Raw genomic sequence first — 16,414 nt, forward strand, 5'->3', positions numbered from 1 at the left:
GAGCTTTAAGATAAAAACTGAGTGTCTAGGTACTATCATAGTAGTAAAGGTGAACTCATTTCTCCTTTTTCTTTAAGAAAACTTTTGGTGCCATTATCATATCCCAAAGTATCTACTAATCCAACTGGTGATTAAGCAGCTCAGAAGCTGTAATTTACAAACTTTTACCATTTTAGTAAAGCAATAAAAGCCTGAAAATGTGAGGGAAGATACTTGGGCACCTAGATTAATATTTGCTAGAAGGAAACTTAAAATGCCTGACTTCAGCTGAATAGAGATGTATAACATCAAATAGATGTATAACATCTACTTATAAGACCATTATAAAGCAGTAATCAAGCCGTGTTTTGTTTTTTTTTGGGGGGGGTCACACCCAGCAATGCTCAGGGATTACTCCTGGCGGTGCTTGGGAGGACCATATGGGATGCCAGGGATCGAACCCGGGTTGGCCACGTGCAAGGCAAACGCCCTACCAGCTGTCTATCGCTCCGGCCCCACAAGCCATGTTTAATGAAATGTGTCAGTATATAGAAAGTATATCTTTTCACAATTACAAATTTAACATCTTTAAACACTTAGATGGGAAACAACTCAAAATATAGCTCTACAAACATCACCTATGAATTATGAAGCAAAACGCTTTTACTGTATCTGAAAAATAATTTAATACTCGTTTTAGTTTTTAAGAGTATAACTCCAAACAAAACAACAAAAGAATATAACTGCAAGGAATGACATGATGATGATCTGTGCTCATAAGTAAATGCAGTATTTTTCTCCAAGATCTGTAACTAAAGGTATGCAAGGCATAAAATCAAACTGCAAAGTTAAAGGAACTAGAGCCAATGGTTCTTATTTTTATGTTCTTTATTTTAAATTTATATTTTAGAACAGTAAATTATCTTTCATAGCAGTGCTTCCTGGTCTGATAAAACAATACCCATTTCTGAATGTAGAGATTTAAATAAATCAAGATGAACATTAAGGCATACAAACAGCTACTTTAAGTCTGCTCTTAAGAAGGACCATTTCAACTCACTCAAATACATGGAATGTTGGCACAAAACTGAAGCTGCTGTAGAAAGATCACAGATGTTCTGTGGGTTATTGAAACTTTCATTTCTCTAAAAACATACCCTTACAGGACTTAATTTTACAAATTTAAATGTTGAGAAAATGTCTAAATAATAAGTAACAATTAAAATAAAATGTTTATTTGTAAATTATGTACAGAATACATTTTTACTTTACGACAAGGAATAAGGAAGAGGGAAGAAGTCATCGCCTTCCAGCCAATGCTATTGCTTTCCTGTTGGGGATGACCGCCTGTTTCTGAACTAGATGTACAAATCAGTTTGGATTTCCTAAGTTGGAAAAGGAAAATTTGTAGCTAAACTAAAAGTGCTACTGCATTATTCTAGTTGGCTTATTTCCATAAAATGCTTCTGAACCCAGCTAACTCAGAATCTTAGAAATTTCTTGGTATAATGTTATAATCAAGAAAAGCTTTACTATCCAAAACAGCAAGTTTAAGCATTTCATCTTAAAGAAACTGTGAAATGGTTATCTAACTATGCATAGTCTAAAATGTTGGTTTTTTTTTTAATCCCTTTTGTTTATTCTAACAGTACAACTGTCCAAAATGCCATTAATCTAAATGTCACTATGGAAAGTGCATCTTTGATAACTATCAAAATGAATAAAACCTACTTATTGCAAAATCATCAAATGGGTAAAACTGATAGATGGCTTTAAACTGTACCATAACAGTTTTCTATGAAATGAAAAATTCAATGTATCTGCTTGGCTGTCAAATATATTTCAGTAAATGAATTTAAAGAATGCTACAAATGTCATGTAATTATGATAACCAGCCAACATAGAAAATCCAACCTCTTGCACTTATTTAGTCCCAAAATTAATCAGATTATAACTTTTCATGTGAAGATTTAATTGTTTCTCCCTCATTGTCTTCTTCTTCCTCTTCACAATCCCCATCTGTCTGCTGTTCCAGTTCCTCCTTTGTGATCATCTCAAAATCATTCCCATTTCCACTACTGTGCTGGGACCGGTCGTCTTCTCTTCTGTCACTGTCAGTGTCGGAATGCCGTTCTCCACCCGGGCCTTCTGTTCCATGGTTCCCTGCTCCCACTTTGCTCTCCTCCTCCTCCTTCTTCTCACTGTCTGACTTTTCCTCGCTGTCAGACTTCTGCTTTTTGGTTTCAGATTTCTCATCTTTCTTTAAGTCTGCTTTTGGTCCTTTATATTCATGTGTGTACAGAGGCCTGAAGGAGTCAATGAAGCCCACGTCAGCAGTCAGGTTTGGTAAGAACCAAAAGTGGTGCCTTCCTCCAGTTATGAGCCAAATGATGAGGAACAGAATGCAACGAGCTGTGGGGGAAATGTCTCAAGGTGAATTAAATCCAGCACTGACTCAATAGGAAATACTACTAAACGTGTAAAATTATTATTTGCACATTACTCACAACTGAAATATACTATGATTTAATTCATACTTAAGAAATTATGCATTATGGTTAAGGCTCAATAAGATACTTGAACATTTAAGTACATATGAGGTCATGGTATAAGGAAATAAATATGCATAAGAGATGATGGGTGGCCTCAGAAACCTCTGAGAGTGTGGGAGGGGAAGACAGCTCGCTGGGCTGCAGCCGCTCTTCGAATGCAGAAGTCCCAAGCCAGAGACCCTCCACTCCATGCTCTCCCCCTCTGGCTTGACACCGTCAGACCTGAGCAACATCACACTGGCGGACTGTCAAGCCCACAGAGCAGGCCCTAATATCATCAGGCTCGGCTCTGGGAGTCTGACACTTCCCAAATAAACGTAATAAAAAAAAGACAAAAAAAATCATGACACTTTTGCTTTTTTAAGGCAATTCCACCACAAAAAAATATTACAAAGCTTTTAATGATCATATTGATAAAATACAAACATAATTTTGCATAGGATCATTATCATATATAAAGGTACCTATGTAAAATTTATCATTTTTTATTTTAAAATAAATGAAAATAAGAATAATTCTCTAGGCACTACAGTGTAATGGCTGATATATCTAAAAGAATTAAGTCTTCTGAGCAAAAAAAAAAATTCTGAACAGTAAGAAAACATTTTTCTACGTCAAAATTTTGCTAATTATATAATTTCTGTTAAGGATCAATTCTCTCTCAGTATCTGAGAATTACATAATGCTACTGCAAACCAAATTGCTTAATGATTTCTTGAAGTTAATCTTTGAGAGTTAATACATTGAACTTTTGGTTAAATAAAGAAAAATTGAGATTTTTTTGAGCTATCACAAGCCCCAGTATTCATACTTTTTTTCTCTTATTGTTTATATATAGATAAATGCCTTTTTTCTTTTAATGCCATGATGGCTGTGAAGGTTATGGTCTTTATAACAAGTTTTTTTTCCCTTTATAGACAATTATATCACTATTTTCACCTGAGACCTGAAAAAAAAGCTCATCTATATTTTTTCCGTTAGTTTGTTTTGGATCAATGAGAGGAAAATATTATAGTTACAACTTTTACAAAGTAACAATTACTATCTTCAAAAAAATACCCCAATAGATTGTACACAATTGTCATTACTACTATAAACAGAAAAGGCAAATGTTTAAAATTAGGATTTAATAATAAATTCAACTGACTAAAGAATGAACCAATCTATCTTACTTTTTGTTGTCAGAGACTAAACCCAAAGTCTCACATACAAGGCAAGTGCTCTATAAGTTAGCTAGGTCCTTGGCCCATGGAGCAATTTTTTTATAAGGATACAAACTTTTTTCTTCAAATAGAATTATGATGATGCTATGGTAGATTCTACAAGTTTTTAAGATAGCTCTTAACATGAAATTCTGCAGCAAATTCAAGGAAAAAAATACAAAACTGGCACAATGAAATCTAAATTCTTACCATACGGAAAACTAGACCACTTCTGACACTATCACACTGTTTTTGAATGTAAAGTGAAACTAGAAAGATGGCAATATTAAGATGGCAATATAAATGGCAATATTAATAATACTGAACCAATGTGGAACCAAATAATCACTTAACCAATATATAATACTTCAGAGAAAGTAAAGGAAGTATTCAATTTATAAGTAGACTACAGATAAAAACACAAACTGTATTTTCTAACAGAAAAAAATGGTGAAACAAGGGGCCGGACAGATAGTACAGGGGGTTGGGTGTTTGCCGTGCACACAGTCAACATGGGTTCCATCCCCTGAATTCTGTCAGGAGTGATCCCTGAATGCAGAGCTAGCAGTGACCCTTGAGTATCACTGGGTACAGACAAAAACAAAAATAAAAACAAAATATTTTCTTTTTTGATTTAGCTCACAAGATTATCTAAGCCAACATTTACTTAAATCCACAGCATATTTAACATGAAGAAACACTGTATTAAGTAGCGGGCTTCCACAATTACTGGCAAGCAGAGGGTGGGGAAGTCAAACTCAGAGCCCGAACACGCAGGCCTGTGTCACTACTTGGAGCTTTCTCCCTAAGTTTCACACACACGGGTTCTCTGCTCTTGTTTGGGGCCCACAGTTAGCTGAGCTTGGGGGCTACGCTCAGCTCAGGACTTGAGGGTGGTGGGTGTTGTTCCTGGGCATGGTAGGAAAGCACATATTACCAAGGATAGAATACGGGCCTCCCGCACATAAAGCAGGTGTGGATACTGGTTTGAAGAAAAGATAAACAAGTGCAGGAATTCTGTTCACCAGAAGTTCTGTTTTGCCAAAAATTTCCAGAGGATTGAGACCAAGGAGATACCAAAATGATTCTACATAATATCATGTTATGTAATTTATACATGTAAATTATATACATTAAGTATTATATATTATTTCTTGTTTACAAAAATACTGAGTTACATACAGCAGCATTAGGGGATTTTATTAAGGGGACAAAGTTAGAGGAAGGAAAAAGCACAAGTAGATAGAAAAGGTTTCACATATCACAGAAGAAAAGAAGGTTCCAATCCCAGATGAGCTGAAAGAAAATGTAAGATGAATTCCTGACCTGGGGATGGTGACACAAACTAGACACTCTGACGGCCAAGGTCAGGGTGCATGCTGCAGCAGACTGTTTAAAGCTATCTATTATAAACATAGGAATCTACTTATCATAGAGCCTCAGGACAATGTGCAATAAATTCAGATTAGCCTACTCAAATCATGTCCTTTAGCACATTAGTTATTAGGGCATTATCTGCCCTAAATAAAAATTTCTTTATTTTTATATAGAACTATTACTGTCTCTCTGGAAAAGCAGGGGAATTTCTTAGGAACAATAATCACAACTTACTGACATGGATCCAGGAATTACACATACATTAAAAAATGTGTACACATACATTTTTAAAAAGCACTTGTTTCAGATAAACTAAGAAAAATTTGTTTTCCAAAGTAAAAAATTAAATGAGACATGCCCATAGAAATATCTCCAAAGATTAGAATTTTAAGAAAAGTATTTGCTGACTTTTCTTCCTAATAGCTTGGTTATTGTGAAAAATATATAGACAAGCATAAGGGAGCATTAAAATCATTCAAAACCATCACTAATATTCACATTTAAGTATCTTTATTCAGTAAAACCCTCAGAGTGAGCACATAAAAAAAAAATCTTCCTGATAAGTAAAAATAACTAAAGTGTTTTGATTTTGTTTACTAATGTATTAATGCATTTTCCAAGTACTGTTCACTTGCTTTTAATTTCCTGTTTTTGTTTTGTTTGGGGACCACACCCAGTGGTGCCCAGGGGATTACTGCTGCCTCTGGTTCAGGGAACAATCCTGGTGGGCTCAGGGGATCAAATGGGGTGCTGGGTAAATAAGGCAAGCACCTTAATTCCTGTACTCTTCAGCCCCCAAATTCCTTTTAAAAATTAGACTACATTTATAGTTTTACTTCTAACTATGAAAGACCTCAATCAGAAATATTTTTTAAAAATTGATTGTTTTTGGACCACACCCTGTAATCAGGGCTTACTCCTGGCCCTAATTTCAGGGATCAGTCACTCCTGATGGTGCTCAGGGAACCATATGGGATGCCAAGGACTGAAACCATGTGCCCATGTGCAAGGCAAGTGCTCTACTAACGGTATAGTCACTCTGGCCCCCAACTTTGAGCTGTAATACAAAGTGGTAGTAATTAAAACAATGTTGTACTGGAGTAAGAACAGACCCTCAGGCATACAGTCAGTTAATTTTCGATAAAGAAGCAAAAAATACAAAGTGTTGCAAGGAAAATCTCGTCAAGTGATGCTGGGAAAAACTTGTCAGCCACATGTGAAACCTGAACTCAGACTTTTAACACTGAGCTCCAAAGTCTAATCAAAACAGAATTCACTATCAGACCAGAATCCATAAGGTACACAGAGGGAAACATAGGAAGAACTCTCCATGACACTAAAGCTAGAGGCACCTTTAAGGATAAAACACAATCAAGCAAATGGAAGCAATGATGAACAAATGAGACAACATTAAGAAGCTTCTGCACCTACTGGAGTGGGGCGGTGCCAGCCCGAACTCCAAGAGGTCCCGGCCGCCGGAAGTCACGCCCTCAACCCACCCTCGGCGCCATCTTGCCACAATCAACAGAGAAGCGGCCAGGCATTCTGGTGAGCAACTCGGCCCAGAAAATACTCCGGACCCGAATTGGGTCCAACAACACCGGGGAGCCGAAAGGAGGAGGTGCAGCCACAACACCTTCTCCAGATGGAGCCCTGGCGACACTGAGCAGCAACTAACACAGCTCCGGGATTCGGGACTGGGACACATCCGAGCCGGGCGGCCGCATTAGACCTTTTCTAAAACCTGAAAACATACAATCTTTTAATGGAAAACTAATTATCAAATGCTTCCTTAATAGGATTATCTTGTTTGGGGGTATAACTCCCACAACAATAGTGAGTTTTGTGTTGAAATATGGAATGTAATCAAGGTGAAGAGAAAATGAAGTGACATTCATCAGTTATACAGTTGGGGTGGGGGGCGGGGGGTATATCAGGGATTTTGGTGGTGGAATATGGGCACTGGTGAAGGGATGGTGTTTGAATACGGTATAACTGAGACACAAACCTGAGAACTTTGTAACTTTCCACATGGTGATAAAATAAAATTAAAAAAAAAAAAAAAAGCTTCTGCACCTCAAAATACATGATGACCAGAATACAAAGACAGCTCAAAGACTGGGAGAAATTATTTGTCTACCACTCATTCCATAAACGGTTAATATCCAAGATATATAAGCACTGGTAGAACTTTACAAGAGAAAAATACCCAGCCACATCAAAAGATGAGCAGAACTTCTTCAAAGAAGAAATACAAATGGCCAAGCATATGTAAGAACGCTCTATGTTACTAATCATCAAGGAAAGCAAATCAAAACAATGAACTATCTCATGCCACAGAGACTGGCAACAACAACCAATGTTGGCATGGATGTGGGGTAAAAGGTGCTGGTGGGAATGTCAACTGGCCCAGCCCTTTTAGAAGACAACTTGGACATTCCTCAAAAAACCAAGAATTGATATTCCATATGATCCAGAAATTCCATTCCTAGAACTATAATACCAGCAGGCCAAGAGCACAATGCGCTAAGCCATCCGCTCTACGTTCATTGCAGCACTATTCATAATAGTCCAAATCTGAAAACAACCCACTTGACAAGATAAGATGACTGGATAAAGAAGCTATGGTTCCCATACATAATGGAATAAGAAAAGATGAAGTCATGAAATTTGCTGATATGTGGGTAGATCTACAAAGTATCATGCTGAGTAAAGTTAATCAGAAGGAGAGGGACACAGAGTGATCTCTCTCATGTGTGGGATATAAAAAACTTAGTAGGGGATTTAAAAATGCCCAGAGGCAGAAATGAAGAGTAAGAGAATAAGTCTTCAGTTGGAAGTTTGACACTAGTTTTGGAAGGGACAATGATGGAGAGGAAAAGTGCCTGCAGATACGGGGAGGGGAGGGGGGGAGCGCAGGGCGGGATGAGAAACTAAAGATACTGAGGGAGGAAAATGAACATCAGTGAAGGGATTGGTGCTCAAACACTGTACCACTGAAAATCATAAATAACTTCATTGTTCATGGTGATTTAATAATAAATTTAAAAAACATTTATTGTTTAGAATCACTTATTGAATAAACAGAATTAGAATATTTAATGCCTGAAATTATAAAAATGTTTTATTAAATGTCTAATACATGCTTAACCACTGTCAAAATATTAAAATTCTTTTGGTAAGATTTTAAATATGCTGTAAAGTGTATCTATTTGCAAATAAACATATATTAACCCCTTTCTTCTCAACAGATCAAATCTAATCAAGCACATATACATTACTTCAAGTTTGAGTTAGTTTCACAATATGACCCAACCCAGATTTAAAAGTAGGTCATGATTGGCTACCTTAATTTTGCTAATATGCTTTACTAAAATTTCAGACAGCAATACAAACTGCTCAGTTATTTGTCTTACGGAAGTAAGTTTTACTAATAACAATACTCACCAATAGCAAGGAGAAGAATGCTGGCTACAAAACAGCCCGCACCTACACTGAGGTAATAAACACCTACTCTCATCTCTGCTGGCCAAAGGGGGAAGAGGGTAGCTGCTATTACTGCAATTACTGGAACAAAAAACAAAAAAATTAGAGATAACACGACATTTCAAATGGCTTGGTTGCAATAACAGTGAATGTATCTCATCAATCAAACTGAAACACTAACATACAAAACTGCCATTAAAAAATTTCTTTTTAAATTTTTATTAGTGAATCACCGTGAGGTACTGCCATTTTTAATAGGTAAAAAATAATCATCAGCTTTCAAATTGTTCAACCTAAGGCTAATTATTGCTCAAGTAGAACTTTTCTAGCGTATCTCACATATAATTTTTAAAAAAGGTATAACCTCACAAAATGCAATTGGGTTAGCTCATGAAATTATCAACTGCTTGCATTTTCAAGCAAATTCTACCTTTTTACTCATTGTTTCCCTCCTCTCCCTTCTCTTCTGTTACTCCAAGGACTGGGGTTTGTGCTCCTCTGGCCACAGTGCTCACACCTGGTGGTGGTGCTCACTGCTCACTAGAGGTTGCACGTCTGGCTGCTGTGCCTGCACTTTACTGTGGTGCTCTCGAGGGAAGACTGCCACATGCTTCCAGCCCTGGCACTAAGCACTGTCTCTCTGGCTGTAGTGCTTGCTGGGGTTATAATGTAACAACAACAAAACGATTTTAAGGAATCCTCGGGTCTGGAGCAATAGCACACGGGTAGGGCATTTGCCTTGCACTCGGCCAACCTAGGTTTGATCCCCAGCATCTCATATGGTCCCCTGAGCACCACCAGGAGTAACTCCTGAGTGCAAAGCTAGAAGTTACCCCTGTGCATCAGCAGGTGAGACTCAAAAAGCAAAACAAAAAAAAAGAAGGAACCCTCCTTGGAGATTCTGATTCTGGGGTGAACCTGTGACATACATACCCTGAAGTAATTGACTGTAGATGGTGGTAAGGCTCTGTATCTAAACATCTTAGTTTTTTCTGGGTATAGACCGATCCAGAGAAATTAGAACTCTATTATGTCTCCAGTGTAAGAAAGATCAGGATTCAAATTCAAGTGCTATCATTTATAGCAAAGTAACCCAGGAAAATGATGTAAATAACCTTTTTGGGGAGGGGCTCCCCAGTGGTGATCAGTGGGCTCCAGAGAGGGGCCACAGTGATACCAGCCTGCCAAGCAGATCCTGGTTCAGCACAAGAGCTCGGGGACGGAATGCTGTGTTGGCCCCAGTGCCAGGGACCCCCAGGCCACCCGGCCAGTGCTGGGGGCCTCCAAGGCTGCACCCAGCAATGTTCAGGGAACCGTGTGGAGCCAGGGGTCAACCCTAGTTAGGGTGCACACCAGGCAGGTGCTCTCATCGCTGTAATACCTATTTGCCACTGTAAGTAGCTTTTCTGAGGTTCAGGTTATATAAATGCACATCCCAACTTTTTTTTTTTGAGGGGACACTCCCAGCACTACACAGGGCTTACTCCTGGCTCTGTGCTCAAGGGATCACTCTTGGAGGAACTGGGGGACCCTATGGTGTGCTAGGGATTGGCCTGGGCTGGATGCATGCAAGCAAGCAATGTATTACCTGTACTAGCTTTTGGCTTCACCATTCCTATTTTTCCTATTTTTAACAGGTTGTTATGAGGATGAAATAAAAACATGTATATTTAGCAGACTAACTAGTGAACTGTAAGTGATAACCAGCTGTAAGCCAAATGGCTTGGGTTTAATTGAAGTCTACTTTTTGGGCCACACTCAACTGTGCTCCCATGAGGCAATTCTCAGGGACCATGCAGTACCAGGGATAGAACCTGGGCCTCCCACCATTAGCCTGATGAGTCATTTCATCACCTGACCTTATTATTAGATATATAATAACACAGTTATACTAAATATAGTCATACTTAATTATTTTTAACCATTTCTATTAAGGTATCAGGACTTACAATAACTGTTCATCATATTTTTCATGCATAGATCATTCCAATTATCACACATATCATCAGTGAGCTTCTCTAAAGTTATTTTGAATGTGATTTTATAATATAATGATGAAGTCTTTTTATTTCACTGCTATTATTTATATTTCCACACTCTTTCTGAGACTATCCTCTGTCCTATTTCTTCTGTCTTGAATTTTAATAATACATATCCGTAATAAAATTTAAATATATATAAATCAAAGTCGTCACCCAATTCTTGATCCAGTCTCCAGAAATTAACGTTTCATTTGTAATTTCAAAAAATTCCTACACTTAACTAAAACTAATTTTTCTATATAAATTTAGAATATTCTTCCTTTCATGATTAAAAAAAATCAATCTGTTCTAGATTTCTTTCCATCAGTATATCTTAGGGCATTTTTTAAAATTACAAGGTATTCTTGTGTTGTAATGTGTAGTTTTACTGTATTTTTCCTTCTGAGGAACCTGAATTGTTTAAAATTTTATTTTGTTATACATAAATATATGGATATATATTAACACCAATATGGGAATATATTTGCACAAAATGTGATTATAACATAAACTCCAATTCCTTGAAGTGCGAAATGTCAGGTACAGACAATTAACATTTGAAAGATTACCATTCTAAAGACAGATTAAAGGCTTGGGCTAGAATTGTTAAGTAATGCCCAATCCCAAACAGATACTTTCTGTATTAAGAAATGTAGTAATGAGTTATGACAGATTTCTCAAGATTATTAGATGGGTGAGTATTTACATTTAAAACATGAGAAAAATTGCCAAACTGACCTTAATTAAGACTGGGTGGTTATCAAACTTTGTAATCCTCTTATTCACAGTTGCTTTAATTTGTGTTTTAAGCATGATCAAGCACTATTCTTAATTATTGGTCACTATATTCCTTTACTGGAGTGATTGCACAGCAGGTAGGGCATTTACCTTGCACACAGCTGACCCGGGTTGGATTCCTCTGTCCCTCTCAGAGAGCCCAGCAAGCTACCAAGAGTATCCCGCCCACACGGCAGAGCCTGGCAAGCTACCCGTGGTGTATGACATGCCAAAAATAGTAACAAATCTCACAATGGAGACGTTATTGGTGCCCGCTCAAGCAAATCAATGAACAACAGGACAACAGTGCTACAGTGCAGTGCTACATATTCCTTTACAAGAAATTGGGTGATTCGTCTTAATCATTTTCAACCAACTTGCTAATCTCATAGACCCTTCCCTTTTAATGTGTTACAAACATTTCCCAATTTATCACCTTCTAACTTAATTAAAAGAATGCTTTTAAAAAATACCCACCATCATTTTTTCTTTGTAGGCTTTGCTTTTTACTTGCCTTTCTAAATTTTCCAGATTGTACTTACCAAGAATTAATCCCATGACAAATGTTTTAAAGTGGACTGGGTCATAAATCCACACAAACACCTAGAAGAATCAATAAACCCCACTGATGAAATGTTTAAAGTCACATTAGAAACATAAGCTTAGTACATTTTAGATCTTCTACCATAGTTCTATTCAACATGTTAACATAAGAACTATTTCCTAAGGTAACAAATTTCAAACATCTTTTCTTCAGATCTCTTGGTATTCATCTAGATAAAAACTTTTTTTTAAGCTAAATGATTTCTATGTACTTTCATGAATTTAAGAACTTGTTCAAACTGTAATCTCACCAATGATGGGAAACTACTCACCTAAATGAACAGCAACTAACTGTACAAACTTCTTGCATCTAAAAGAAATGCAGGTACAGCCAGATGTACAGTTTAGGATAAAAGCACCATTACAACAGAGTCAGGTGCAATTAAAAGATCAGGCAACCGGGGCTGGAGTGATAGCACAGCGGGTAGGGCGTTTGCCTTGTACGCGGCCGACCCGGGTTCGAATCCCAGCATCCCATATGGTCCCCTGAGCACCGCCAGGGGTGATTCCTGAGTGCATGAGCCAGGAATGACCCCTGTGCATCGCCGGGTGTGACCCAAAAAGCAAAAAAAAAAAAAAAAAAAAAAAGATCAGGCAACCCTGTTCTTTTCCTCTGATGAAACACAAAAAAATCATGATAAAAGATTATGCTAAGGTGAACATAAAGATTTTATGACTTCACAATAATTCCAAAGTGTATTCCCTCATGGAGGGTCTGCCCAGGACTTGGGGACTACTACTTTAAAGTTTAATTTACTTTACACAAGAGAATTTTACTTCATCATTCATTCAATCTAAGTTCTGCGTAAGCATTATTCATAAAAGTCCTTTTTTCTCTTTAGTACCATGTCCTGGTTATATTTTGATCAGAACTTTTTGTCTTTTTGATTTGATTCTCTCTCAACTAGTGGAAGACAGGTCTCTCCCACTCTGCACATTTATTCTAGAAATCAGATCCTTTAGAAAAAGCATACTTTTTCTTCCAGCCCACTGAGCTATCTCAGTCTATAGTCTACATACGGCACGCATCTCCTAATCCGAGCAGGTCCTCCAAACACCCTTTACTTGGTGTTCCCTTCTCTATCTGAGCTATCTTTTCCCCCAGCATGTGAGGCCGGCTTCCAAGCCATGGGGTAAACCTCCTGGTACTTATCTCTACTATTCCTGGGTGTTAGTCTCCCATTCTGTTACTTTATATTCCACAGATGAGTGCAATCTTTTTATGTCTATCCCTCTCTTTATGACTCTAAATGACTGAATTTTAAAGCAGCCTACCTTCCACTTCAAGAGACACAAAACTTACCTCCTTGAATAAAACAAAAATAGAAAAATATGAGCTCATAATGTGCCTGACTACCTTTAGTATAAGAGGCAGAAACTAGTAGCTCTATCTTCCATAACCTCTCCACCTTTTTTTCTGATAGTAAGGGAAATTCCAAATTTTAGAAGGCAAATATTACCAGAATTAAGACACATTTTTTCCTAAGACTTTTTGCAGCCAGGCACGGCCACTTCATTGCTAGGTTCAGGCCAATAGAATCCAAGAAAAAATGAAAGTGCCTCTTCTTGGCAGGTGTTCTTAAGAGGAGACAAATCCCTCAATCCCTTGCTTCTTTGGGCTGCAAATATAAGACCCTCAGTCATCTGGGACTATGCAGTAATCCTAACTGCTGCAGAATCCACCAGGAAGCTACTGTATCTATACAATTCACCCTCAGATATAACTGATTAAAAAGAAAAATCTATTTTGTAATTCCCTATTTGATTTTTTAAAATCACTCATACCAGCAGAAACTAATTTTGACTAATTTTGTTTTAGGGTACTTGGCAGTACTCAGGGACTAATCCTGGACTGGTGCTCAGGATCATTCCTGGCAGTGCTCAGAGATCATACATGCTGCTAGGAAATCTGAACCAAAGTTGCTGCATGCAAGGCCTTACCACCAGCACTATCTCTATAACCCAATTTTAATTAAATGCTGCATAATTCTAAATTCAGAGAAATCTGTATTTTAAAAGGAGTAGATTTATTGGACAATATTACAGTGGGTAGGGCATTTGCCTTGCATTTGGCTGACCAGGGTTCGATCACCAGAATGCCATATGGATCCTGAGTACTGCCAGGAGTGATTCCTGACTGCAGAGCCAGGAGTAATCCCTGTGCACCACTGCAAGGTGTGACCCAAAAAGCCCCTAAATCAATCAACCAACCAACCAACCAATCAATCAATCAATCGAGTAGATTCATTATTATACTGTTAAACTGAAATGACTTCCTTTTTTGGTTAAGGCGTCAAAGATAATTCTACGAAACTATAGAAAAACTGGACTTCTAATTATAGGCTAGGTATTCTCACCTCATTTCCATCCAGAAAAACTTGATCATCATGTGGTTCAAGTTTGAATTTTTTCTTAGTTTCTTTCTTTTTGGGAGTTCCTGGAGTTTCTTCCTATTAAATTCCAAGTTGAATGGAAGGCAGAAAAAAATAACCAAGTTAAAAAGAAATAGGACATCCATATAGGAAAAAATGATTCATTATTTGAGACAAAAATTCTCAACCATGGTATTTATAAGAGTACTAATATGGTAATCTTAGGTGATTTTTTTGTTATTATAATTGTTTATATGCCAGCTGTAGCCATGTGCACGCAACAATTTTTAGTTTAAATCACCTTTTTGGAGTCTTCCTTTTCACCATCTTTTTTTTTCTCTTTTTCTTTTTTTGTCTTTTCATCCTTTAGGTTTTCTTTCTTGTTCTTTTTATCTTCTTCTTTTCCACTTTCAGTTTTTCCTTTTTCCTTTTCTTTTTTTATGTCTTTGTCATACTTCAGTTTCATTACTTTCAGTGCCCGGTGAAAAAACTGTTTCTTTAATAGCCTTAAAAAAAAAGTGTGACATTACATTTCCCATTATTATGCAGATAAAGACTAAAATGTTAAAAAATAATGATCTGATAAAAGTGAACAAAGGCCTGAATTGTTAAGTCCCAATAGAAATTAAAACTAGGAACTTCACAAAAAAAATAATACCACCTCTAATAAAAAAAAATAATTCAACCATTTTGATTATATAAAAGATGTCACCTAATCTTAATTTTTAAATGACAGCTTAGGTATAAGAAATACAGGTTTGTACATATCCATCTCTAGTTTTAGTGAGAGTAATCAAGATGTGTTACTTAATGTTAAGTTCCAAATTCAGGAACAGAGAAGTAAAAACAAACATAATTTAAGAAACGTTAAGATTAAAAAATGCAAGTGGGGGGCTGGAGCGGTGCTACAGTGGGTTAGGCACCTGCCTTGCCCAGAGCCGGCTGCACTGCACAAGCCCTCTTAGCCTCCCAAGAGGAAACCTGAGCACTGGGGGGCGTGCAGGCCTCTACAACCACCCACACCCTGCCCCCAAATAGCTGCTTTAACTGATCTAAATCCTATCTGTGGCTCTTTTTCTTACTTTTTTTTCTCCCCCACGTTCTTTGCTATTTAGCCAGCCACTATAATAGAACAGCAAATACTTAAATATGCTAAGGTAAGATTTACATACTCTGCAACTGAAAACTCTCAAAATACCAAACTGAAACACGTACATTATGGTGAAACTATACACTTATTTTACCCCTTTCAAGATATCATTCTTCCCTCTATCAAGCAGCTGCGTCTTTATTAACCAGTCCTAACCCTTAAATCTGTCATTTGGATTCACTCTCTCACTGCCTTCCTGCAAATGTTAATTTCTATACATAACTCATTTAAAATAAACCCAGGGCCCTAGAAATAGCTCAAGGATTAAGATGGGCATATATTCCATGTAATCAACTCTGGTCTGCTCTCCAGCACTGCATGGTACCTAGGGCCCGGAGGCTCTGAGCACCACTGGGGTCACAGGAACCCCAGAACCCTCAGGCCTTCCCATGTAGCTCTCCTTTATGCCCATTGGTGCCACTGGGATGGCTGAAAGGCCCCTGAGCACCACACGGGCAAACCTCACCAAAAAATTTTTTAAAGCACCAAAACCCATTCTAACTGCCTTTTATTATTCTAACCAAAGTATTTATTTTCTAATACACAATTTCTATGATGTCTGTTTGGCCCTTTACTAGGTTCTAAACTAAATGAAATCCTTGCTTTACTCATTTATCTGTTGAGCTCAACTGACCCAAAATTTAAGTCATTATTATTATTATTATTACTATTATTATTATTATTATTATTATTATCTTTTATTTTTTGGGTCATACCCGGTGATGCACAAGGGTTACTCCTGGCTCATGCACTCAGGAATTGCTTCTGGTGGTGCTCAGGGGACCATATGGGATGCTTGGAATCGAACCCAGGTCGGCCTTGTGCAAGGCAAACCCGCTATGCTATCACTCCAGCCCCAAGTTAAGTCATTTTTGATGGTAGTTCTTTCCAATTA

The 16,414-nt window shown here is 37.5% G+C and overlaps 1 protein-coding gene across 2 annotated transcripts in view; it reads right to left on the reverse strand.

Moving 5' to 3' along the window:
* Nucleotides 1-849: 849 nt before the first annotated feature.
* SEC62 (SEC62 homolog, preprotein translocation factor) overlaps nucleotides 850-16,414 on the reverse strand; it is a 34,533-nt gene continuing 18,968 nt past the window's right edge. For both annotated transcript variants that reach the window (XM_055126859.1, XM_055126858.1), the window contains exons 4-8: nucleotides 14,671-14,875; nucleotides 14,355-14,447; nucleotides 11,937-11,997; nucleotides 8,558-8,677; nucleotides 850-2,391 (exon numbers count right to left, since the gene is read on the reverse strand). In XM_055126859.1, coding sequence (XP_054982834.1) covers nucleotides 1,928-2,391; nucleotides 8,558-8,677; nucleotides 11,937-11,997; nucleotides 14,355-14,447; nucleotides 14,671-14,875 — 943 coding nt within the window. In that variant the 3' untranslated portion in view covers nucleotides 850-1,927. The remainder of the gene's footprint in view (nucleotides 2,392-8,557; nucleotides 8,678-11,936; nucleotides 11,998-14,354; nucleotides 14,448-14,670; nucleotides 14,876-16,414) is intronic.

Source organism: Sorex araneus, chromosome 2 (genome assembly GCF_027595985.1).
Source record: "Sorex araneus isolate mSorAra2 chromosome 2, mSorAra2.pri, whole genome shotgun sequence".
Taxonomy (NCBI): Eukaryota; Metazoa; Chordata; class Mammalia; order Eulipotyphla; family Soricidae; genus Sorex; species Sorex araneus.